The sequence below is a fragment of the Phascolarctos cinereus genome, unplaced genomic scaffold (genome assembly GCF_003287225.1).
Source record: "Phascolarctos cinereus isolate Bilbo 61053 unplaced genomic scaffold, phaCin_HiC Scaffold_5;HRSCAF=322, whole genome shotgun sequence".
Lineage (NCBI taxonomy): Eukaryota > Metazoa > Chordata > Mammalia > Diprotodontia > Phascolarctidae > Phascolarctos > Phascolarctos cinereus.
The window spans coordinates 85,950,542-85,978,074 of NW_027555958.1; the positions used below are offsets into that span (position 1 = coordinate 85,950,542).

General features: G+C 36.1%; 1 protein-coding gene across 1 annotated transcript in view; it reads left to right on the plus strand.

Moving 5' to 3' along the window:
- Positions 1-27,533, plus strand: part of PDE10A (phosphodiesterase 10A) — a 394,215-nt gene that overhangs the window by 290,269 nt on the left and 76,413 nt on the right. The window contains exons 11-14 of the mRNA XM_078155052.1: positions 11,187-11,238; positions 16,217-16,359; positions 19,548-19,640; positions 23,888-24,074. Coding sequence (XP_078011178.1) covers positions 11,187-11,238; positions 16,217-16,359; positions 19,548-19,640; positions 23,888-24,074 — 475 coding nt within the window. The remainder of the gene's footprint in view (positions 1-11,186; positions 11,239-16,216; positions 16,360-19,547; positions 19,641-23,887; positions 24,075-27,533) is intronic.

A 27,533-nucleotide genomic window follows, 5' to 3' on the forward strand; every position in this document is an offset into this window, starting at 1 on the left:
ATCTGTACCTTCATCTAAGATACTGATAAAACTGTTAAATAGTTCAAAGCCAAGAATATATCCCTGTGGCACTATACTGAAGACATTATGTTTATCTCAACCAAGTAGTGATGATCCATCCATATCTGTCCAGTTCTATAAGGGTAACATGAGACTCTTGTCATCTTCTTTGTAAAAATTTAGATTATCAATAACATCCCCCTACTGATTGAGTAACTTTATCTAAAACTGAAATGAGATCAGTTTGGCATGACATTATTGATAGAACTGTGCTGGCCTTTTGTGATGAGTGCTTTCTTTTATTAGATGTTAACTAACCATTCCTTCAGGAATTAGTGTCAAACTCAGTGTTATATTATTTATATATTTCACCGTCTTCCTTTTTGTGAGATCAGGATATCTACCATTATCAAGCCTTTCTTATTTGGAGTTATATTTCAAAGGTCACTAAGAATGGATTGACAGTAATATCTTCCAGTTCTTTCAGTGTACTGGGATATAATTTATCTGGTCTTGGTGACTTGATTTTTTTCAAAGGTAGCTAGGTGAACTGTCTTCTTCAGTTTTAAAGATCTTCAGTTTTAACTCCCTCTTAGTCATTAGTTAATACTTTGGAAGAAAAATGTTTTCATTGGGAAAACAGAAACAAGATGAGCAGTGCATTGACTAGCCTTATCTATCCTTGGATCTTTCTCTTTTTCCCATTTTTATTCTATCCCAGTCACACGCAGGGCTGGTCATTCCATTGATCTCATTGCTGATGGATGTTCCACTTTCATAGTAGAGAACTTTCAGATTCTCTTCTCTGACCATAATCTCCTTTGCTTCTCTCTCTTTCTGTACTTCTTTATCTCTTACACATATGTAACTAGCTCACCATTACCTCTGGTCATTCTACCCTTCCTATTCTTCGAGGCCATCATCACCACTCTGGGCTCATTTTTCCTCTTATGTGTCTTGACCCTATAGATAATTAGTTCATGGATGCTCTCTGTAGCTATTTAATCCCTTGTCTCATCATTGCTTACTCTTTGTATATTCCCATGGCGAGCTATCCACACCATCCAACTTCTCTGCTTTCAATCGTATAGTACTCAATGGTACTGAAAAAAGTTATAAAAGTGGCCACTCATTGCTAATTGACACTATCGAATTCTCCATAGCAGCTGGTCCAAGCTTCTTGTTTTCTTTTCTACTTCCTACATTATTCTCAATACAGGACTTTGTTTTATTCTTCACTGAAAAAATGTAGACCATCCGTAACTCTTCAGTGTCATTCCCTGCTCTCTTCCATTGCTCCAGCCTCTGATGGCAATGATCGCCTTGCCAGGGCCAATCCCTTTACTTGTGCTCTTCATCCCTTTTCCCATTTCCTCTAGTAGCTCAGTTGCTCAATTAATTTTTGTCAGTCTTTCTTTGTTTGTAAACTACTTTTCTGCTAACTACAGACATGCCCAGCTCTCCCCCTAGTTTTTGAAGAAAGCTTTACTTGATACTCCTGTACTATCAAACTATATTACCCTATATTTATCCTCATTTTCACTGTCATGCTCTTAGACAAAGCTGTCAAAGCTGTTTGTATTCATTCATATATTCTCTTTTCCATTTCTCAACCCGTTCCAATCTGGTGTTTGGCCTTACCATTCAACTGAAATTGCTTCCTCCAGTGATCTCTAAATTGCTAAATCTGGTAACCTTTTTCCAGTTTTTATCCTTTTCAGTCTCTTTCCTGGGTACTTTTTCTCCCTGTGTTTTTATGACACTGCCCTCTCAATATCATCACTTATATTTTTCCCTTAATGGTGATCTTACCAGCTTCACTTATTATCATTGCACAGATGATAACCCAATCTAGATATTTAGCCCTATGGACTTTGTTGATCTCTGATCTCATATTACCAGCTACTCGTTGGACTTCCCCACCTGGAGATCCTCCAGGCATCTTAAACTCAATGTAGCCAAAGTAGAATTCATTATCCTGACCCACCTGTCCTCCAAATTCATGTAATTCTGTTAAGAGTACCATCATCCTTAGAGTTGGTTTATCTAAATATCATGCTTTTTTTTTTAATATAAATTAATTTATTTTTATTGTTTGTTGTTTTTTGTTTTGTTTTGTTTTAGGCAATTGAGGTTAAGTGACTGGCCCAGGGTCACACAGCTAGTAAGTGTCAAGTGTTTGGTGTGAGGCCAGATTTCAACCCAGGTCCTCCTGACTTCAGAGCTAGCACTCTATCCACTGTGCCACCTAGCTGCCTCAAATTTATTTATTTTTAGTCTTCAATATTTACTTCCACAAGATTTTGAGTTCCAAATTTTCACCCCATCTCACCCCACTGCCCACCCCAAGATGGCATGCATTCTGAATATCCCTTCCCCTAGTCTGTCCTCTCTTCTATCTCTCCCCCTCTCTTTATCCCCTTCCCCTTCTATTTTCCTGTAGGGCAGGATAGACTTCTTTACCCCATTTCCTGTATTTCTTATTTCCCACTTGCATGTGAAAACCTTTTTTTTAAACATATGTTTTTAAAACTTTAGGTTCAAATTTTCTACCTTCCTCCCTCCCCACCCACCCTCATTGAAAAGGCAAGCAACTCAATATAGGTTATACATGTGCAGTTATGCAAAACACTTCCATAGTAGACATGTTGTGAAAAACTAACTCTATTTCCTTTAATCCTATCCTGCCCTCCCATTTATTCTTTTCATTCTTTTGACCCTGTCCCTCCACAGAAGTATTTACTTCTGATTGCCCCCTTTCCCAATCTGCCCTCCTCTTTATTGTCCCCCTGCTCTCTTGTCCCCTTCTCCCCCTATTTTCCTGTAGGGTAAGACAGATTTCCATACCCGATTGAATGTGTATGTTATTCCCTCCTTAAGCCAAATCATATAAGAATAAGATTCACTCATTCCCTCTCACCTTCCCCAGTTTCCCCTCCACTGTAAGAGACTTTTCTGGGTTTTTTTGTGTGAGATAATTTACCCCATTCTACCTCTTCCTTTCTTCTTCTCTGAGTGTAATCCTCTCTCATCCCTTAATTTTATTCTCCAGATATGACCCCTTCATGTTCAACTCGCCCTGTGCCCTCTATCTATCTGTCTGTCTGTCTGCCTATCTATCTATCTATCTATCTATCTATCTATCTATCTATCTTTCTATCTATCTATCTACATACATACATACATAACATATAATTGTTTTCCTCCAACTACCCTAATACTGACAAAGGTGTCATGAGTTATAAATATCATCTTTCCATGCAGGAATGTAAACAGTTGAATCTTAATAAGTCTCTCATGATTTCTCTTTCCTGTTTACCTCTTCATGTTCCACTTGAGTCTTGTATTTGAAAGTCAAATTTTCTATTCAGCTCTGGTCTTTTCATCAAGAGTGCTTGAAAGTCCTCTAGTTCACTGAATGACTATTGTTTCCCTTGAAGGATTATACTCAGTTTTGCTGGGTAGGTGATTCTTGGTTGTAATCCTATCTCTTTTGCCCTCCGGAATATTATATTCCACGCCCTGTGGTCCTTTAATATAGAAGCTGCTAAATCTTGTGTTATCCTGATTGTGTTTCCACAGTACTTGAATTGTTTCTTTCTGGCAGCTTGTAATATTTTCTCCTTGACCTGGGAACTCTGGAATTTGGCTACAATATTCCTAGGAGTTTTCCTTTGGGGATCTCTTTCAGGAGGAGATTGGTGGATTCTTTCAATTTCTATTTTGCCCTCTGGTTCTACTATATCAGGGCAGTTTTCCTTGATAATTTCTTGAAAGATGATGTCTAGGTTCTTTTTTTGATCATGGCTTTCAGATAGTCCAATAATTTTTAAATTCTCTCTCCTGGATCTATTTTCCAGGTCAGTTGTTTTTCCAATGCGATATTTCACATTGTTTTCTAATTTTTCATTCTTTGGGATTATTTTACAGTGTCTTGATTTCTCGTAAAGTCACTGTCTTCCAATTGCTCTATTCTAATTTTTAAGGAAGTATTTTCTTCAGTAACCTTTTGGACTTCCTTTTCCGTTTGGCCAATTTTTCTTTTTAGGGCATTTTTCTCCTCATTGGCTGTTTGGACCTCTTTTGTCATTTGGGTTAGGCTGTTTTTTAAAGGTGTTTTTTCCTTCAGTATTGTTTTGAGTCTCCTTTAGCAAGCTGTTGACTTGTTTTTCATGATTTTCTTGCATCACTCATTTCTCTTCCCAGTTTTTCTTCCACTTCCCTTACTTGCTTCTCAAAAACCCTTTTAAGCTCTTCCAAGGCCTGGGACTGATTCATATTTTTCTTGGAGGCTTTGGATGTAGGAGCTTTGACTTTGTTGTCTTCTTCTGGTTGTATGTTTTGATCTTCTTTTTCACCAAAGTAAGATAATATAGTCTGACTCTTTTTGCGCTGCTTGCTCATGATCCCGGCCAATTGCTTGAGTTTTAAACTCTTAGTTAACGTAAGAGTCTGCTTCCAATGTGGAGAGTGTACTGTCCCAAGCTTCAGGGGTTTGTATAGCTGTTTTCAGAGATACCTGTAGGGACCTGTAAATTTTCAGTTCTTCTAAGGTGGTACGATAAGGGGCGAGGTGTTTACTCCTTTCCTGGCCTGTGCTCTGGTCTATTAGTGACCACAAGTATTCCTTTCTGTCCTGTAACTGTGAGGAGGGGTTCCTCTCTACAGCCACTACAGGCTCCACCATGCCAGCACTCCTCCTCACCCCAGGAGCGCCTCCCAGAACTGTGACCCAGATCCACGCAAGGGCAAAGCGAGAGATTCCTGTCTCAGCACTGGCAAAGAGATCCCTGCAATCCCTCTCTAATCAGCCACTGGATTCCCCGTCAGTCTGTGGGCCAGAAGCTCAGGAGGCAGCTGTCCCCCCAGGGCCACGCTCTCGGGGAATGGACCTGAGACCCCACGTTCCTCTCTCAGTACCGCAGGAACAGACATTTCCCACTGACCATCTAAGTTGTCTTTGGCATTGGTGGATTGAGGAGTCTGGAAACCACCACAGCTACCCGTGATACAGTCCTCTGAGGCCTGCTCCAGGTTCGCTGTGGCCTGCATGCTCACAGTGCGGCCTGCGCATCCACACTGCGCTGCTCTGCGCTCCCAGCCCAGCAAGATGTACCTTTCTAATCAATCACTGAGATTTCTTGGGCTGGAAATTGGTTTCAGTCTGTCTTTTTGTGGGTTCTGCTGCTTTAGAATTTGTTTAGAGCCATTTATTATGGGTATTTGGAGGGGTTTGGGGGAGAGCTCAATCAAGTCACTGCTTTCACTCAGCCATCTTGGCTCTGCCCCTCCCATGCTTCATTTTTAAATACAATGTACATTTCACCCACATTCAACTCTTGGTGTACTAACAGCTGTTTTTGTTGATAATTCATTGTCATTTGCCCTGTCATAAATTTTTCCCAAGGGTTCTGTGCAACAACATGCTAAAAGGCTTCCTTTAGGTTTCTTGACATTAGTTAATATTATCATTTATTGTTCATTATTACTACAAGACCACTTTGCCTTTTTTCAGTCATAACATTTATTTGAGTTGATTATTTTCAACAATACACTATTTATGCCCATCATGAGTCACTCCATTGTTTTTTCTGAGTGCCACAATTTTGATTATAGAGATCTTGTGGTATTCTGTGATTTAGAGACAGAAGATAAAATAGGGAAATGTGACAACTTCATCTAGGATAAGTCCTGTTTACCTTGATTTGGGTGGGTGTGGATAACTAAAAACTGTCAGAGCAAGCAGTTTTATCATGTAGAGCTATTTTTTGTCTATGACTGCATATTACTCTTCATTCCACAATCTATTACATTTTGACAAGCCAATCTACTCAGTTTATATACATGAATTCATTTGACTAGTAAAGATCAGTTTGAGTGAAACTGTTCACACAAATGGATGAGGTTATCAAATTCACACAAATTGTCTATTCCATCAACTAAATCATTGATGAAAATACTAAATAAAATAACCGGAATTGACTCCTGTGTAATTACATTCAAATCCTTTGAAAAACTGACATTGAGAAACTATTTTAGGAATCCTTTGATTAATGATTTCTCTAGGAAAGAAATTCCTTTACAACAGAGTATGTTTAAAACAAATGCAGAACAATTAGTCATGGAATGAAGAGCTACATGTATGCATAGGAAAAATTTCTCTTCATGATAAAAATACATCTAATGACAAGTTCAATTTTTTCCACGCAGCGGAAAGTAAACAAGACTAACCTTAAGTATGTTAAAAAGTTTGCCATTTTTAACACTGTATTTCCACCTTTCTTTCACTTTTTCTCATAGTTGTATATAGACTTACTTGGATGTACCTCAGACCTTTCCTTTTTTTTTTCTCACCAATTTCTGTTAACCTTAATTCAGTTCTTTTGCATCCTTCCATCTGTTGCATAACTCTAAGACGTAGATGTTGTGTTTTCTGACATGTTGGACATTTCAGTGCTTAATGATCACAGCCTGTTTTCTCTGATGTTCTAGAAGGCATATATTATTTCTACCTTGGACAATAAAGTTACTAACAAAGAAGGTGTTCTTACAATTCATCTTTTTGTGGAATTGCCATGTATCAACATCATTAGATGATTTTTGTATTAATGTCTTTTTCTAAAACTTACAATTGATTTATTGGTTCCACTTCCAGGGGCTAAAATGGTGGAGTAAGAAGGCGCTCTTACTGTTGTATTAATGTTAATCATCACACAACATGGCTGTTACTGTGTACAACCTCTGAAAGCCCAGAAAATATCGCCCCAGGAAAAACCCTGGAATAGCTGAACCAGAAGAAAGACAGGGTACAGCAGTCTGGTAGCACAGGTAGCTTGAGGGATTAATGGGAAAGACCCCTCTTGCCCTGGAGAAAGGAGAGCAGTACAGAACTGGAGGTGTCCCAGCAAGCTAGCAGAAAGCCCTACCTCAGCACACCAGGGGGAGATCCTGAACCCCAGGTGGTAGAGCAGGCAGACAGCAACACCAGGACCCCCGAGTTTGCCTCAGTTTGAGCAGCAGAAGCGGTGGAGCTAATATGATAAAAATGACAATTCTACCTAAGCTAATTTACTTATTCAGTGCCCTATCAAACTACCAAAAATTTATTTTATAGAGGTAGAAAAAAATAGTAAAAATAATAATGAAAAGATTCATTTGGAAGAGCAATTTGGAACTAATTCATTTGGAACTAGTGAAAAAAAAATGCATGGGAAGGTGGCCTAGCCATTCCAGATCTTAAATTGTATTATAAAGCAGCAGTCATCAAAACTGCTTGGTACTGGCTAAGAAATAGAGTGGTGGATCAGTGGAATAGGTTAGCTATGCGAGACACAGTAATCAGTGACTATAGTCATCTATTATTTGATAAACCCAAAGACTCCTGCTGCTGGGATCAGAACTCACTATTTGACAAAAACTGCTGGGAAAAGAGTAGGGCAGAAATTAAGCATAGACTAAAATCTCACACCATATACCGAAATAGAGTCAAAATGAGTTCATGACTTGGATATAAAGACTGATACTATAAGCAGACTGGGAGAGCAAGGAAGAGTTTACTTATCAGAGTTATGGAGAATGGAAGAATTCACGACCAAACAGGAGCTAGAGAACATTATGAAATGCAAAATGGATCATTTTGATTACATTAAACTGAAAAGTTTTTGCACAAATAAAGCCAATGCAACCAAGATTAGGAGGAAAGTAGAGAATTGGCAAGGCATTTTTACCACCAGTGTCTGTGGTAAGGGCCTCCTTTCTAAAATATAGAGAGAATTAAGTCAAATTTATAAGAATACAAGTCATTCCCCAATTAAGAAATGGTCAAAGGATATGAATAGGCAGTTTTCAGATGAAGAAATTAAAGCCATTTATAGTCATATGAAAAAAATGCTCTAAATTACTATTGATTAGAGAAATGCAAATCAAAACAACTATGAGGTACCACATCACACCTATCAGATTTGCCAACATGACAAAACAGGAAAATGATAAACGTTGGAGGTGTGGGAAAATTGGAACACTAATACATTGTTGGTGGAGTTGTGAACTGATCTAACCATTTTGGAGAGCAATTTGGAACTGTGCCCAAAGGGCTATAAAAATGTGCATACCCTTTGATTCAGCAATAGCACTTCTAGGGCTGTCTCCCAAAGAGATCGTACAAATGGGAAAAGGACCCAACATGTACAAAAATATTTATAGCAGCTCTTTTTGTGGTAGCAAAGAATTGGAAAATGAGACGATGCCCATCAATTGGGGAATGGCTAAACAAGTTGTGGTATATGAATATAATGGAATACTATTGCACTATAAGAAATGATGAGCAGGCAGACTTCAGAAAAACCTGGAAAGACTTGTATGGACTGATGCTGAGTGAAATAGGCAGCACCAAGAGATTGTTGTACACAGTAACAGCCATGTTGTGTGATGATTAACATGGATAGACAGCCCTTCTCAGCGATGCAGAGATCTAAGACATCTCCAAAGGTCTCATGATGGAAAATGCTGTCCAGGAACTATGGAGTTTGAATGCAGATCGAAGCATACTATTTGCTGTTTTTTTCTTCTGTTTTGTTTTGCTTTCTCTTTCTTGTGGTTCCTCCTATTGGTTCTAGTTCTTCCTTACAACATGACTAATGTGAAAATATGTTTAATAGAAATATATATGTATAGCCTATATCAGATTGTACACCATTTTAGAGAGAGAGGTTGGGAGGTAAGGGCAGAAAAATTTAAAGCTGAAAAGCTTATGGAAGTGACTGTTGATAAATCAAAATAAATTAGTAAAAAAGAAAAAAAAAGAAAAAAATGATTTATTGTTGTAGTGACTCAATATATATGTAACAGAAGTTGGAGAAACCTAAGTGATGTTGCTCATATATGGCATAATACTGGTGCCTCATGGACATAGATTTATATTTGTAGTAGAATTTTCTGGCAAATCACTTATTTTGTCTTCATAACATCACCCAACCAGAAATCGACTCGAAACTTCTAATTCATGTTGGATTTGAATATTGTTATGATAATAATTATGATTATAGAATTAAGAGTATAAAGTTTCTGCTTCTTGCTGTCAGATATAATTTTTTGGTGTATGATACCTCACATCTTAAATGATGAACTGGTACACAGAACACTAAGAAGTGTGAGATTGTCCTGTGTAGTGCCTTTTACTTAGGGTAATCTCTGTTTTTATGATCTCATCAGTTTTATTGTTTTACCTATTATCTCTATGCTGGTGATTCCCAGATCTAGCTCTAGTCTATCTTCTGAGTTCTAGTTTCTTGTCACCAACTGCCTATTGGTTATTTCCAATTGTATTTTCCCTAGGAATCTCAAACTCTTCTTGTTCATTACAGAATTCTTTCCCTTTCCCTTAAAACTTCCCCTCCTTCAAACTTATTTCTGTTAAGGATACCATCATCCTCCCATCCACTGAGGATTTTAAAGTTGGAGGCATCTGAACTCTTCTCTCTACCTCACCCATCATGTTTAATCAGTCACTAAATCCTATTGATTCTGCTAGGGGAGAGGGGAAAGAAGGGGGAAAAAAACATGTTTCTCAGCCATTCCCTTTATTCTGCTACCATAGCTACCAGTGTAATTCAGGACGTCAAAATCTTTCGCTTAAACTATTGCATTGTCCTCCCAAGTGTTTTCCTTGCCTTCAGTCTCTACCTACTCTAATCCATCCTCTACACAGCTATAGAATTGATATTTCTTTTTAAATTTTTAAATTTATTTTATTTTTAATTTATGGAATAAAACAAGCATTTCCATAACATAATATAATTAAAAAGATGATTGCACATGAAACTGCAGATCTGTTTTGTACACCTTGCTGTTCCTTTTAAATATATAATAAAATTATCATGTAAATGTTTTTCCTTCCCGCCTCACTTGAGATGGCTACCATGAGACACAAATATGTGTGTGTATATGTATTATATATGTAAAATCATTCTATATGTACTTCTGTGTATCAGTTCTTTCTCTGGATGCAGATAGTATCTTCCTTCATGTGTCCTTTGTAGTTAATTTGGGTATTTATAACAGTCAAAATGATTTATTTGCTCAACGTTGTTCTTAAAACAATATTGCTGTTACTGTATGCAAGATCCTCTTGATTCTGCTCATTTCACTCTTCGTTATTTTGTGCAAGTCTGTCTATGGTTTTTCTTAGATCATTGAGCTCATCATTTCTTATAGTACAGTAGTATTCCATCATGATCGTATATCACAACTTGTTCAGCCATTCCCCAGTTAATGGATATCCCCACAACGTCTAGTTCTTTGCTACCACAGTGAGAGCTACTAAAAGTGCTTTAGAACATTTGGGTCCTTTTCCTTTTTCCCTAATTATCTTTGGAAATAAACAGAAGGTCAAAATGGGTCCATGATATAAATTATAGAGATTAGAAGAAAATTTGGAAACATCTGAATGCTTTTCTTTGGGTTTTCAAGCCTATTACACTCTGATCCTCTCTTCTCAGGCTTATTGCATGTTACTGTCTTTTAGATACTCTTATGTTCTCATCAAATAGGCCTCTTCTCATGCACATCGTTCCATCACCTGTCTCTCTGTCTTTTCACGGGTTGCCCCATCCCTAGAATGCATTGTCACTTCACTTTGTACAATTTCCAGCTTCCTTTAATACTCAATTCAAATGTCACCTCCTATCAGAGACCTTTTTATATCTTTCCCACTTGTTAGTGCCCCATCTCCCTTTAAAAATTATGTGGTATTTATGTTCTATATATTTTATGTTTGCGTATCACTGTACATGTTTTCTTCCTTCTGCTTTCCCTGGAGAAGATAAGATCCTTAAGGGCAGGCAGTTTTTTTTTCTTCTTTGTAGCCAAGTACTCAGCATTATACCTAATATGAAGTAGCCTCTTAACAAATGCTTGTTGAATAAATCAGCCAGCATGTATATGGCTTACTTAAAATTAGCAAGAGAAATAAATTAGTTCAGTACGTTAATAAATTCATGTATTAAAAGTAGCTGCAGTGAGGATTTGAAGAGTCAGCATATGAAACTGTGGTGCTTTTTAAAAAATTTATAGTGTAATTGTTGTTTTTCCTAAACATCATCAAAATCAGAAAATGTATTGAAGTCTTAAGTGTTTACTGTAATCGAAATAAGACTGCTTACAAGCTTTTTGTTCCTTTGTTTCTACAGGACCTATTTTGATAACATAGTTGCAATAGATTCTCTACTTGAACACATAATGGTAGGTTGGCTCTTATTTTTAAAATGACATTATTAAGTCTTAAGAATCTCAATTTCTGATTCTGTACTTATATAAACTCTATTAATATTATGATCAATTATGATATTTAATAAAAAGTAATTTGGATGTCACATTACTGATAATTTCTAATAAGGGCTTACCCCTTTGAATAAAATGTTTTCTTGAATATTTCAAACAAAGCTCACCTTTGCTTAAGTAAAGACTGCTCTTGAAAGCCAGATAGCTTTCATTCTTTTTAATGCTGAATAATTTGATATTTCTAGACTTGCTACTAAATAACTCACTACCCCTTTCTCAAAAATATAATTGGAAGCACTAGGCATGTTAGTTTATGCAAAAAATATGCTCAGTCCTTTGATCTCTTCTTAAATTTGGTCCTTCTAGTGTTGATCCCTTTACTACTTTGCTACCTTGCAGGTCCTGATAATGGAGGTTGTTGTGTACTCTAATCTGAATCTGTTTGATCATGGACCAATATTAATCTACTTTTTTCCTTCCCAAAAGCTAACTGACATTTCAAAAGAAGAGCCATGGACAGTGTTCCATGGTGGCATGTAGCATTTTTCACACCTTGTCACTTAAAATACCTCAGCTTTCCACCATGTTCCCCTCCTCAAAGCTTTCCCCTTGTGCAGACTGTCAGCATCCTTCACTCCAAGACCATCAGCAGTCATTCTTGCCCTTTCCTCAGAGACAGTCTCAGAGTTTCCGGTGAGATGGCACAGTATCAGTTCATTACAATAATATTCAGGACTGCCATGCAGCATCTTTACAATAAAGCCTTTTTCGTGTCTCCCTGAACTACATGGACTTCAAAGTCATGGCATGTTAGGCCAAATGCATAAGGTATTTTAGAATGTTGAAATTTTAAAAGCCTTCCTAACCTCGTAATAATGTGCTAAAGAGGGTGGGATTCAGTGTCAGACAAGAGCTTTAGATCTTCTTAATTAGCACTGTAGAGTTTTTTAAGGTACACATTTTAAGAGCTTTGGGTGTCATAGCAAAGAACCACTATTCCCTTAAAAAGGAAGCTTTCCTTCCAAAGTTTTTAAAGCTATGATTAATACTTTTTCTTTGTTCTTTAATATCCTGTTGCTTTATTGACAGTGACATAGCAACATAACTACATTTTATTTCTAGTGCGTGGAACGTAATTCTGCTCTTTACTCTCAGCATAAGTGACAAACACACAGACCCACCAGACACTCTCTCTTTTATCTGTTTTTGTAACACCTGCTTTTGGCATTCCATTGTAGAGAGGCTATATAAAAAATAGAGCACTCTACTTATTGCCAAGCTTTTCCAGAGGGACATATTATTTTTACTCCATTGTAAAGACATAAATTTTAGACTAAAGAAATGGATTATTAGTTTCTCTGAAGATAATATAACCTTTTTCTTGATTACAGGTGTCCTTGTTAATATCATTTTGTAATGTACCATATTTTATGTAAATGTCCTCAAGTTCTGTTGAGATGTATGCGCCTATTTGCTTCACCTAAAAAAACCAGAACTTTTGTTGCTTGATTCTTTGTTTCTTCCCTCTTTTTTAACTGAAATGCCTTGCTATTTCCCTTGTAGTTTGCCATCTTTCGAGTTTATTAAATCAGGAAGCTTTATTTCACAAGATATTTGGAGTCCTCTGTCCTATGGATGTTTGCAGGATGTTCTTCCATAATATAATTAATGAGTTTTTTGATAGCAATTTTCCTCATAACCATCCTTCCTGCCCGTCTTTGGTTTTACAGTTCTATTGTGAGTGATAGAGGCCACACAGTATGACCTGTGGAAAAGGGAGATGTTGTTATACATAATGAATCATAGAATCTCCAGGGTGTGCCGGAGCCTTGTGGTCTGATATATATCTGAGCCAAGACAGTATAATGTAGTAGAAATTTGTTCTTCTTAAATTAGTTATTATTAAATTTATTCCATCATTATAATTTATGAGGATCTTTTTTCTATCCTAATTCTTACATCCAATATGTTAATTTTCCCCCCTGCCTTATATAAACATATTGCTACAATTTCATCTAAGTCATTCATAAAATTATGGAGAGTAACAGAATAAAATGAAATGAACAGTTTTGAAAAATGAAGGGAGCAAGTGTGCCCAAGCAATTCTCTCCCTTGATTCTAGCCATCCCTTCTCTTCTTTGTGGTTCATGCATGGATTAGGTATGAATTCCTGTATTCCCCTTATCTTGAATCCTTTCTGTCTCCCACTGAAGATACTTTAGTTAATTCTTATCATTTATCAGTGTAGATTTCTGAGAGTTTGGTAGCCACAGATGTTCAAGATTTCCTATTCATTTTATTAAACAAAATATCTGTAACCTAATCTACTTGAAGGAAATACAGACAGGGGAGGAATAAAGAAGAGAATAAAGGAAAAAGGAAGAGATTTAGGGGGTGGAATGAAGTTAGTTTTTAACAACAACAATAATAATGATAATAACAATGATGATGATGATGATGATAACTAGCCAACATTTATGTATTGCCAACGATGTGCCAGACTAAGGGCTTTATAAATATTTCATTTGATTCTCACAATAATGCTAGGAGGTATGTTTTATTTGTATCCCAATTTTACAGATAAAGGAAATGAGGCAGTTAGATGTTACGTGATTTGCTGAGGATTACACAGTTAATAAGTGTCTGAGACTGCATTTGAACTCAGGTCTTAACTACAGGCCTGGCACTCTTATCTACTGTACCACCTAGCTGCACAATAAAAGTTAAGTGTTAAGTCATATTATTAAATCATAATAGTTAAGTATTAATCATCCTTTAACTTCTTTATGGTCAAAATGCATTACTTCTCCTTTTTCTGATTTTCACAAGGTGATCTTTATTTAAACAGGGAAAGAGATTTCTCCAAGTATATAATTAAAACTGTTACAAATTAAAATTCCTTCTAGTGTTTTTAAAGAATTTCCCCTACTTGTGATCTTTCTAAAAAATAATCTTATAAGAGATCAGTGAATATCTGGCCTTAAACCAAAATTTCAGTTTGTTTTATTCCTGTCCACCATAGAAGTCCTAAAAATCATTCTTGAAGGGGCAGCTAGGTGATGCAGTGGATAGAGCACCAGCCCTGAAGTCAGGAGGACCTGAGTTCAAATGCAGCTTCAGACACATAACGCTTAGTAGCTGTGTGATTTTGAGCGAGTCACTTAAATCCAGTTGCCTTTAAAAAAAAATTAATTCTTGCCACTGTTTCTCTCAATGTGAGATCTCTTTCCTTTAAGCTGGGAAAATGTTGTCATTTACATATATTCATATGTAAGGTAAGAATTCTGTCTCTGAAGAACTTTGGAATTGATTGCATGATGTGGGTTGTGCTGACAAAGGACCACCCACCATGGCATGCCTGCATCAAGAAGGCACTGCGTTCTGTGAGTGAAGCAGAATTGCGGTAGCTCAGAAGAAACATGAGATGTGCGAATTTGGAGATATCTCCACTCCAAATGTTCATATGGACTATTTGTGCCTAATCTGTGGTAGAGTATTCCAAGCTCTGATCAGCTACAGTCGGATATACTGTTCCTTAACCCTAACATAGTAATATCATTTTGGTTCTTTTCTAGAATAAAAGAACAACCAGTCAACCAAGGATTCTATAATAGCCAAGGATGAACACTTTGGGGTAAATTGGGAGAGTAGTTGATTAAATCTTAGGATCTTAGGTTCTCCTTGCTATATTTTATCAGGCAAAATACTAAAACACAGATCAGGATGATAAGGTCCATACTTGATACACTAGGGGCTAAATTACTAAAATTTATAGTCCATGAAGACATTCCCATTATTTTTCAGGGTCACAAGAGATTTATTCAGTTTAGTCAGATTAATTGAATTGGCTAACTATTTAGTTGATACTTTTAGGTATTACTTGTGTTTCCGAATATTAGTGGATGCTATTTAGAATTAAAAGTTATCTTGGCTAGATTAGCAGAAGGCCAAGGCATTCAAAGGGGGAAGAACTGATGTTATTGAAATGATTGACAGAGTAGGGAGGGAAGTGAGGGTAGAATAGGAAAATAGGGAAGAATTCAAGGATTGAAGATCACAACAAGAGTGAAAAAGGACTGCCCGATTGGGTAGTTGAAAAATAAATGGTCCTAAGAGTTGAGAAATTGAAGAAATGGTGACAACCAACTGTTAAGAATCAACGGTATAGGTACTGAAATCTCTGAGGATGTTTTGAGGAAGAATTTGAGAGGCTATAAATCAGGTGATGATAATTAAGGAAATTGTTCAGGAGGTCAGTATTAGTAGATGACAAAGAATTGAGAGAGGACAAGAGTCAGATGTCAAAGGAAAAGATATGACTGGGTAAGGGTTTTAGAAGTAGCCTTGGGAGGTAAGAAATATGTGTTAAGGAGGAATAGGAAATAGATGAAAAAGAATTGAATTTTGTGAACAATAGTAATTCTGAAGAAGGACTGGATTCTAATTAAATGTTCCTCCTTCCTCCACCTTTTTTAAATCTGCTATTTAATTCAAACAAATGAATAGAAATGTAAAAGATCTGAGATTACTGGTCAGTTTAAGAAAAGTGATTATTTCTGTGTATGCTAAATATTTAATGCGAATTACTTTTGAGAAGTTGTGGAAGCCACTTAGAAATCATAAGATCATGGATTAAGACTTGGAAAGGAGCCTTAGAGAGGCTGGTCATTCTCTTTATTTTCCAGATGAGGAGATGAAGTGCAGAGAAGTTAAGTCCCTTGCTTTACCTGTGGTCAGGTGGGTTGTTAATGGCAGAGTCCAGATTTGAACTAAAGTCTTATGAATCCAAATTGAAAGCTTTTTCGATTGGTCCATGTTTCCCCTAGTTCCAGGGCAAAGGCTGGTCAGCACTTATTTAAATAATGCCTTGGGTTCGTCGCAGGAGTCCTACAGGAGGAGTTTAATGATGTCTGATCTTTGTTTTGTTGTTTTTCTTTAGATATATGCAAAAAACTTGGTGAATGCAGATCGTTGTGCACTATTCCAGGTAGACCATAAGAACAAAGAATTATATTCAGACCTTTTTGACATTGGGGAGGAAAATGAAGGGAAGCCTGTCTTTAAGAAGACCAAAGAAATAAGGTATGCAGTGAAGTAAAAAAGCAAATAGGCTCTGATTACAGATGTTCTGGTATTATGTTATCCGCTTTCTGTGCCTATTCACAGGTATGCTGACAATACTTGTCATACTGTGATATCATTCCCACCAGGACCCGCCTCCAGAAGGTAGTACTTCTGGGAATGACATTGCAGTGCCATCGAAACAGCCTCTCTGAAGCAATAACGTCACTCCTGGAAATGCCCTCTTCCGGAGGCGGTCCTTTTGGAAATCATGGTGGAAAAACTTACTAGTGTGCCAAGGTAGGTCCAGGTGCACCCTGTCTGCTCTTGTGCATTTTCCATATAGAAGAGCATGGAGATGTTTGATAAGGGTGCACCAACACTGAGTGTCTCCTCAGCTGTCTCTCTATCACCAAAGAACCAAATACAGTGGGGCTCATGCGGTTATTTTGGGCATTAAGTTAACTGGTTCATATCACTGAACAGCCATTGCAGCCAGTCATGTCATATACATATACATATGCATATAAAATTTACACTTGAAATTGGAATAATCATCAATAACCTAACCTATAAATGGCCACCATAGTAGGATTACTGCTTATAGAAATCATCTGGTACAACATTGCAGATCAGTGGATCAGACGTGCAAATTTCCCCCATTCAAGTTAGATCACATGTGGAGCACTCTAGCATAACCCAAAATTATAAAGGATTCAATATATACAACTCTTAATTCATTTTAATCTTTTCTTTTTCTCACATTAACAAAGAGTGCTATGGTAATTACCAAATCCCAATGTACTTTTTGCCCCCAGTAAACTAGATTCCTCTTGGCAAACCTATGTCCCTGGAGCATAATGAAAATTGGCTAGCTAACTTCCATACACTATAGGATTAGGAAACCAGACAAAGCAAAGACAAGCCTATGTTCACTTGATCATGATTTTATAATTTAATCTTTTAGCCACTTCTAAAGAACAGTTCAGGTATAGTGAGGGGCAGCTAGATGGTATACAGGGCTGGAGTCAAAAGACCTGATTTCAAAACCAGCCTCAGACATTTCCTAGACATTTTACCAGATTTACCAGACTTTGACCCTGGGCAAGTCACGTAACTCTGTTTGCCTAAGTTTCCTCATATATAAAATGAGCTGGAGAAGGAAATGGCAAACTACTCCAATATCTTTGCCACGAAAACTCCAGTGGGGTGATGAAGAGTTGGATGCAAATGAAACTACTGAACACAATTGTTAATTGAGTCATTTGTTTAAAGTCCGAGTGTTGATGTCTTCAGATAGAATATAAATCTCATTTAACTTGTTTTTTCTTTTAGCAATACATCACACTATTTTTATGTCTGCATGCATTGCAGGCCTTGTTGGGAGAACAATCTGAAGAATGCTTCTGAGTAAATTTTAATTGTAATTGAAGACTTCATAATCACCAACAAAAAATTCCTTTGTAAAAAATAGCAAAATGACAAAATGGAAATTACCTTCATGGTTTTTGTCATGTGAAACTATGGTGTTTTGTTTGCTTATTGATGTTTTGAAAGTGTTATATTATTATTTTATTTATGGCTTCTTTTAACCATAACTGTTTTTATATGACATAATTTATAAGTGTTATCTCTGTAATAATACAGGTAGAAGATTTTATATAATTTACTTGCACTTAGTGCCATTTATTTTATTGCAAATGTCAAATTGTAAAAATTCATTCTCGGCTAATTCAATTTAAGTTTCCAATTGGATGACACTAATCCATTTAATAAACCTTTAGCATCACTTACTATGTGTAAGGCTAATAATGCAGTTCTCATACCTCACTTCTGAAACCAGTACTACTTAGTATTTGTCACATAACTACAGTAATAAAATAATCTTAACAATATGATGATTGGAATGTATTTAGTGCTAAATACTTGTGAGTTTTTATGTCCAAATATATTTGAGACATAAAAAGTGAGTTATTCTCTGTGTAATGATTTCAAAGTCCTTAAGGACTTTTCTCATCAGTGCCCACAGAATTCTGTGTTAACATCATAATTAGACCTGGTTGTTCCTTTCCAAATGCAGGTGAGAGTTAGTTATGTATGTTGAAGAATTTGTAATGAGTGATAGGAAGGAAATGGAAGTGATGGTCGTCTAGTTGATTTTCTCATGTGCTCAGGCTAGTATTCACTGGAGCAATTCTTGCAGGATGGTGTCAATCTCTGGACAATTTACTGCCTGCCAGGAATGGGACAGGTTACGTTGACCCTGTATTGTCTTTTTTTGGTTCCAATTTTGGGAAGGATAAGGAATTCATGTGAAGGACTTGTTATGACTGTGGGTGCAATAATTCACCATGCTTCTGAATGTCCCCCAAATAAGATTTTCATGGCAGCATGGTCTTTGAATTCATTGTAATTTGCTATGTAATTTGTTGTGTTATGCATATTGAAATTTTCCTTTTCTACTCCTAAAAATCGCGAATGAGCCTTTGATATTTTTAGATAGTGCAATACGCTGCCACACCGTTATAGGAATGAGAAGACCAAGTTCTGACTACTTTATACTCATAAATCAAACAGTCAGGCAGGGAGGCAGGCAGTCAGTCAGCAGTTACTAATTAAGCATTTTCCATGTGTCAAGCACTGAACTAAATTGTGGGGATACAAAGGAAGGCAAAACACAGCCCTTTGCCTTAAGAAACTGGCATTCTAATTGGGGAGACAACATACAAATGAATTGGTAAATAGTGTCATCACAAGTATTTATTGAGCATTCACTGGATTTATGGCTCTGCACTAACTTTACATTTTTATGACAGTTTCTTATGGAAGATTCTTTAAAACACAGTTCTTGTTCTTCAAAAGGAACAGGTGTAAACAGCAAATTGTAATGGAAATAAATCATTAGAAAAGTGATATAAAAATGCAATGTGATTTTGGCAAAAGAGAAAATTTTAAGGTCAATGATCCTCTAAGTAAGTCACACAATATCATATTGCAATTTAGCAAACTTAAAACATTTTAAACATTGCCTTTTATGTAACAAGATTATGAAGTAATTTCTATGTATTTTTTGTGTTTTAAAAATAATTGGAACACAGGTTTGAGAGCCTTTTATGTTTAAGTTTATTAGCATTTAATCCTGGTAACCTGTTTTGAGGCTTAGTGTGTGCATTTACTGATTAGCATGCCTGTTTTTTATCTGTGTGCAGATTTTCAATTGATAAAGGAATAGCTGGTCAGGTGGCTAGAACAGGGGAGGTCCTTAACATCCCAGACGCCTATGCAGACCCACGCTTTAACAGGTAAGAAACGCTTGGCAGAACATAGATACTTTTCTTCTTAAATGGTGCCAAGAATGGGCAATAGGTTGTCATAACCTAAATGATACAAAGCCTTACCAGTTAATGTATCATTTATGCTAGCTGTAATTATGTAAAGTATATTACAGTGCTTTACTAGCTATCATTCATGTAACACTTTAAGGTTCACAGAGAGCTTTACTTAGGTGTCTTATTTGATCCTTACAACAACATTGTGAAATAGGTGCTCTTATTATCCTTTGATGATATTACAGATGAGGAGACTGAGGCTGAGCAAAATTACTTGATTTGCACAGGGTCATGTAGCTAAAAAGTGTCTGAGGCAAGATTCATTCAGTCTTCTTGCAGCTAGATGTGAGTTCAGTTCTTTGTCCACTGAGCGCCTTCATCATTCTGTATTATATTTCCACAGTTATGAAAGAACTAGAGCCAGCATTAATCCACTTAGTTTCAAAAAGGCTTTAAATCCATGCTATTAAATAGTCCTGATAAATAAGATTGTAAAGCACATAACAATAAGTAATTGCTTTTTAAAAAGTTTATTTATTTGAAAATTCAGATTGGATATATTTCTCAAAGTAGCATTTTTATTTACCACTTAATAAAAGACATAGTTTCTGGCAATATATCATTCGCCAAAGGGAAAAGAGGGCAAGAATATCCTTTTAACAAGTTAGAATTAATATCTCTACTTTCAAATCAATTTAGCCTTTTTTCCAAAATATTTTTGGGGAAGCTTTAAAAATAAATGTTAAAAATTGTTTTTACTTGCAATTGGGAAATAAGATATACAGGCAATGGGGTATAGAAATCTATCCTGCCCTACAGGAAAATAAAAGGGGATAAGGAAGGGTGATGGAAGGGAGAGCAGATTAGGGGAAGGGGTATTCAGAATGCATGCTGTGTTGGGGTTGGGGTAGGGGTAGGGGCGAGATGGAGCCGAAATTTGAAACTCAAAATCTTGTGGAAATGAATGCTGAAAACTAAAAATTAATTAACTAATTAATCAATTAATTAATTTTTTAACAATCAGGAAAAAAAAGTGTTTTGGATCAGGGATACTGTGCCTGTGATTTCATGGTTGTGGAGAACTACTAATTAGGAAATTCCCTCTATCAAAGCAAATCAGCAATTTTCCTACAACTTAAGAATCTTAGAAATTTCTCTGGGTAACTGTGAAATGCTTTGCCCGGGTCGCATAGTTAATGTTCCATAAAACAGAGGCTTCAAACAAGTGACCTGCAAATCACATCAACCAGCAACACTTTCAGGTGCTGCAGGAACCAGATTAAAATGTATGTAATAAGGACATATTTAACAAGACAAATTAAAAAAAAACAATACAACAGAGGTAACGTTATTATATGGTTTTCTAAGTCAATATGCAACCAGCAGATCTCTTTTTGTATTGTTCAATGGCCTTGTTTCTATTTGAATTTGACATCACCACCTTAGAGGGTAGGATTTGAATCATATTATCCTGACTGAGGCCTCCCCTTCAGCAGCCGTGTTGCCTCTCCAAAAATGTATATCTGTTAGAGATACAGACCTAACTTTTATCTAGTTAAGCATTTTAAAAACAAGAGTGAACACAGAACTTTGTCTCTTAAACTGCTGTTGGACAGGATCTATAAAGAAAAAAAAAGTAACACTAAAAAATTGCTTCAGAGTTTCTTTGCCACATGTCTTGATTTTTAATCCAGTTTCCAAAACAACAAAAAGGAGATTCAAACAAGTTTAATGATTTTAACAATATGATTTGAAATGTCTGCACCAGAGTGCTGTTCTGATATCTGACACCTTATTATGTCGTAGAGGTAAGTTTGGGTTCTCTTAAGCCAGGCCATTGCCTCGCAGCAGGAGTGTCAAGTTCTCACTGCGAGGATCAGATTGACAGCCGGCTGGCATCTCTCTTGGCTGGTGACGAGTTAAGGAAATTTCAGGTTTCATCAGTAGAAGGTTGGCTGCTGGATTGTTTGGGCTGCAGCAATTTGTGATGCCCAACGAAGTTAAGAAAAATAAGTGCTAGGAGTGAGCTCACACCAAGGAAATCACAGGTCCTTAAAACACTAAGTTCTTTAACAAGAAAACCCTAATTTTTACTAAAAACAAAATGAGCAAACAAACAAAAAACCCCCAACCTTTCCATCCTAACTGATTGAGATAGGTTGCAGTCCTCTATAAGGACTTTACCACCTTCTGGGCATATGTCCTCAGCTGCAGAATGAGTAATTTGGGCTAGATGGTCTCTTAGGACACTCCTAGCTCTTAATAGTCTATTATTCTGTTGTTCTTCTAGTATCTGTAACAATTTTGTCATATCTCTGGGTCAGGGATTATTACACTTGTTTTACCAACAGAGTATCTGAAGCTTACAGTAGCTGAACCAGCAATTAAGCAAATTAGTGGCAAAGTTTATGTCCCAGATATATCTTTGGAATATACCACACTTTTCTAAAAATGATGCCCTAATCTTCTGAAGGAACTTGTGTCTGTGTTCATTTCCTTTACTTTTTCTTCTCACTTCTCAACACTTTGCAGTCTGGCTTTTAACATCATTCAACTGAAATTGCTCTTTCCAAAATTACCGAAGATCTCTTGGTTGTCGTATTTGATGGTCTTTTCTTAATCTACACCCTTATTGAGCTCTGTGCAGCATTTGACACTATTGATCACACTTCCTTCCATATACTCTCTCATCTTTGGATTTTTGTGGCACCTCTCTCTGTTGCCATGTATCTCTATCTCCCCCGTCTCTTCTTTCATTTCTCTCTTCCCTTCCTTCCCTCTCTTTTTCTCTCTTTCTTCCCTTCCTTTCTTCTTCTCTTTTCTACTGTTTGACTATTCCCTTTTCATCTTTTTATTAGTGTCACCATCCTTTTAATACCCCCTATCTCTGGATTTCTGTCTAGGTCATCTTATCTCTTCTTTCTGTCTTTATTGGTATCTCTTGAATTCTAATTTGCCACCACTATTAGATGTTTCAAATAATTTTAGGCGCCCCAAAATTAAAATTTCCAAAACAACATTCCAAAATCTTTTCCTCAAAACCACCCACATTCCACATTTCCCTATTTCTTTCAAGAGCATCTCCATCATTCCAGTCACCCCGATTTGCAGCTTCTATGGCATTCTTTGCTCCTTATTCTTACCCCACATATCCAATTAGTTGCTACATTTTATCATTTTTCTATGACCACAACATCTCTCACCTCCATCCCTACCAGAAACTTAAGTTAGGCCCTCAGCATCTCTCACTTGAACTATAGCAATAGTCCGCTAATTTTTCTCACTGCCTTAAGTCTCTTGTCACTCCACTCCATCTTCCACTTATAGAAAGTATTTCTCCTAAAATACAAGTTTGACCTTGTCACTACCCTATTCAGTTAACTCCAGTGGCACCCTTTTGTTTCTAGGATAAAATAGAAACTCCTCTGAAATTTAAGGCCCTTTGTATCCTCGTCCCAAGTATCCTTTCAACCTTATTGTCCCATTATTCCACTTGATGCAACCTCTGAAACTGCCACATTAGCCTTCCAGTTTCTCATGGGCTGTGCTACATATCTCCCCTCTATGTTTTTGCAATGGCTGTCCCTTGGGCTTTGAAGATACCTGTAGGCCAAGTTTTCTTCAAGGCTTAACTTAAACATGACATCTATGTTTCCTAATCCCCTAAACTAGCAATTCTTTTCCCCAGCAGAAATGCCTTTGATTTTGTCTATCTTTTATACATGTTGATCCCCTTGATCAAACGGAAACTCCTATTCTAATTCTGTCATGTCTTAAGCAGCTAGCATGTATATGGTACGTAATAGCTATTTCATAAGTGCTACCATCTTTTTCTTCAGAAAATATCATTTCCTTCTGCCTCTCTAACATACTGTAGCTCTGCAGTTGGAGTAGATGGGCGCTTGACTTTTTCCCTAGAAAACTCTTAAAAAAAAAAAAGAAACAAATTGGTTTGGCAGAAAGAAAAAAAATAGCTTTAATGAAATATTTAAGATTGTAAAGTTATTTTTTGCGCTGAATCTAATATGCTTGCCTTTGAACACCAGTTGATTTTTCACCTGAATAGTTTCTTTTTTTTTTTGCTGATTGTGCCTCCATACTCAGTGCTAATATTTTCTTAGCTCTTTTGAATAATAGCAGTGTTGTTAAATTAAGACTTATTAGATCGATGGCATGTTAATAATTTTCTTTTCTGTTTGTATTTTTTCACAACTCCTCAGGGAAGTAGACCTATACACAGGTTATACTACACGGAATATTTTGTGTATGCCTATTGTGAGTCGAGGGAGTGTAATCGGCGTTGTACAGATGGTAAACAAAATAAGTGGAAGTGCCTTCTCCAAAACTGATGAAAACAACTTTAAAATGTTTGCAGTCTTTTGTGCTTTAGCCTTACACTGTGCTAATGTAAGTAATATTTCTCAAAATGTTTTCTTGAAACCACTATTGATTGAAAAATCCTTATATAGAAGTAAAGTTTTCAAGTATTTGCCAATTGTATTTTCTCTGTTGATTAGAGTGATTCATTATTTTATACATTTCATAATCACAGGAATATTATAAAATTTACTTCAATCAAATGAGCATAATACCCATATCTTTATTTAGGTATCCTGCAAAGTGTGAAACCCAAGAAAAAAGAAAGTTTATGGGAAGCCAGAAATTATTAGTTCCATGTATAGTTCAAGATGAAAAAAAAAGACAATTTAAGTAGGAAAATATTCTCTAGGTCATAATCTAAGTTATATGAATAATATTTAAGACCAAAATATAGTAACTCATATGTCATAATGTTAGCATTAGAATGAAATAGTGTAAATTCTACTTGATGTTGGTGTGGTGCCCTCTTGTGGAGGAATGTATTACTGCTTCAACTTTTAAGGAAAAATTTAGTCAAGAAACCTTATCATGGGAAAGATTCAGTATTTTATCTTAGTATCATATTTGGAAAGACATAAAAGAATGTATGAAGTCAAATACCTTAAATGCATTTTAGGTAATAAATATGTGTTATTATCTTTTACCTGGAAAGTGTAATATCTGAAGGAAGTGAAATTGGAATGAATTTGAATAAATTGAATTTTAGAAAGAAGCATATTAAGTGGACGAGGGAAAAAAGAATGTGAAGTAAAGGCAGAGACTAGAGGCAAGTGACGACAAGCCAACTGCAGTAAAGGTATCAGATAGAGAAGTAGCAAAGGATCACTTAAGAAGAGGTTGACAAAAAGTGCTGAATATGGTAGACTTTCCATGAAATAAGTTTTCATTTCTCTTTTGAACACATACTTAAAAACAATAGAAAGTAGGAATGATTAGAAGTCTTGCAGCTTTGATTTCATTATATATAGATATTCCTCCTGCTGGGGAGATCACAATGTATCTAGTAATTCTTTTCTTCCTTTGTGAGTCTTATTCAGGAGACAGCTGATCCTAATATGTGTTAATTGATTATTAGTAACTAATGCCTTTTACTTAGAATTGTCACCTTGATTACCAAAATGTTTTCTCTTTCTTTTTTTCTTAGAATTTTCACCTGAACAAATTTAATTTGAAGAAATGCAGTTTTTAGACTTTGTATACATAACACCAGTAGAGGAGGTTTAAATAAAAAAAGCTGAAAAACTACTAGCCTGTAATATATTAGATAGTTGGCTTAACTGATTTAGGTAGAGAATTGACTCAATTTTTCCTGGATTAAGTGGAAGCTGTGATTTTGTTTAGATTCAGTTTAAATGACAGGTAGTTTTCATATGATAGACTCATAGCTTTACTGCCATTTCTTGGTACGTCTCAAATTATGTAGTCACTTAAGTATTAATTGATGCAATACCTTGTCTTCAAAAACATTCCCATATAGAACACTTTCAGAGAAAGATTATACAGATCCTTTACCACTTTCTTACAAAGTCTTAATTGTATAAACTTTTGCATAAACATTTGATCTTTGCCCCTTCATTAGAATCCTGATTCTAGGTGAGTGGGGCCCAACTCCTCATCCCTCTTTCAGAAGATTTTATGTACAGTCTTTTAGTAAGGCAATATAGGAATACTGTTACATATCTTGTTATTTAGATGTTAAAATATTATTCAGTGTATTATTCCTTTTTTTTAACAATTTATCACTTAACCATAAGATTCAATTTTTTTTTTTTTGTTTCATCACATACACAAAGACTTTTTAAGGGATTAGTACCAGAGATATTTTGAGAGCAGTCATTTTTAAGGAAACTTAACTTGTTATATCAGCATAATTCAGTTTCTCCTGGTTTTTTTAGTTAACAGATGCCCAGAGACACATTTTTATTTGCCATATAAAGCTGAGATTTCACTGGAAGAATTTTGGTTCATTTGCCTTTCTTATTTTGAAATAGAAAATATAGAATAGGTAAAAGGGGGACTCTTGACCTGTGTACTCATGTGGTAAAACTTCTGAGTTTGCATGGGAGATGGGAGAAAGTGTTTCATTCCCATAGAACACCTAAATTGGTTGTCACAGACCGAAAAGGTGAGGAAGTTTTAGTTGTTCAGTATGTCTCCAAGAGAACGTAACAGGCAGGTTAGTCTTTGCTTAAATTCTGCTGATTTTATATATCGTGGTTTGCCATTTCCTTCTCCAGTGTATGAATAACTAAGGATATACGAGATATACATATAGGGTAGAAGCAAGGTAATCTAAGAGGGGAAGGCACTAGCAACTGGAAAGATAAAGAAAGGCCTTCTGGAAAAGGTGGGACTTGAGCTAAGTCTTAAAAAAAAAACAACTCAAAGGTGCAGAATATTTCACCCAGTGCAAAAGTGTGGAAATGGAACCTAGAGAAGTAATCCCAGTGTAGTAGAATCATGCATTGGGGTAGGGGAGTCAAATAGAAGAAAACTGAAAAGGTAAGAAGGGTTAAGGTTTTGAAGGGCTTTAAATGCCAAACAGAAGAGCTTATTATTTGAGACTGGCGTGTAATTAAGTTAAATATCCTTTCTCTTTTCTTTCCGCTCCTTGCTCCTTTAATAACCTGCTCTTTAACCTCAAGGAATAACATTAGTCTTATTAATTATAATTAAAATTGTGTTCATGTTATTAACTGTTTGATGACAACTAGTTTATTATGTTTGACAGAAATGTGATATATGCTGCTTTGCATTGTAAATTTAGATGTATGATACCTTTGCTTTGCTTACCAACTATATAGTTTAAATACTTGTTGTCACTTAAAAAACACAGTATCGGGAGAAGATGCTTCTAGTACCTTTTAGGTGAGCTCTGACCCTAGTCCAGCATCATTCATGCTAAACTACTTTTAATATCCCATCAAAGAACGTTACAGTTTCCTTTTATGTCAATTCAGCTTGCCACAGGCAGTTGTTATATGCAGCTCCTCCTTAAAATTCTACTCACAGCAAGTATCTGTATACAGTTGTTCCTCTGTTCTGGTCTAGTAATTGCTTAAATTACTTGCTCCACAAGACTTAGTAATAAACAAACACTATGTGTTCTAAGAGCATTGGGACTCTGGGATACCTAGAACACTTCTCATGTTCAGCAAATTACAAAAGCAATTGATTGTAGAGGCTGACCTTCCAGAGCTAGTGGTTTTTTGTCTTTGTGTTTTTCCTTCTTCCTGCTTTTGAAAACACTTGATTTCTATTCATTTCTCCTTCTGCTTCTTTTCTAGAGAGCTCTTTCAAAAGATAAGCGTAATTCTTAGTTTGGGGATAAATATGGTTTGAGGTTGAGACTGAATTTAAGATTTTGATACTTAGAAGCACTTAAACTCAGTGCTTCTTTGAGGCTTTTGTTCTTCAGAGGCTCTTTACTAAGTCATGAAAGTAGGAAGCCTGGTGCTTGACTTTCATCTTTTAAAAAATGTTCCA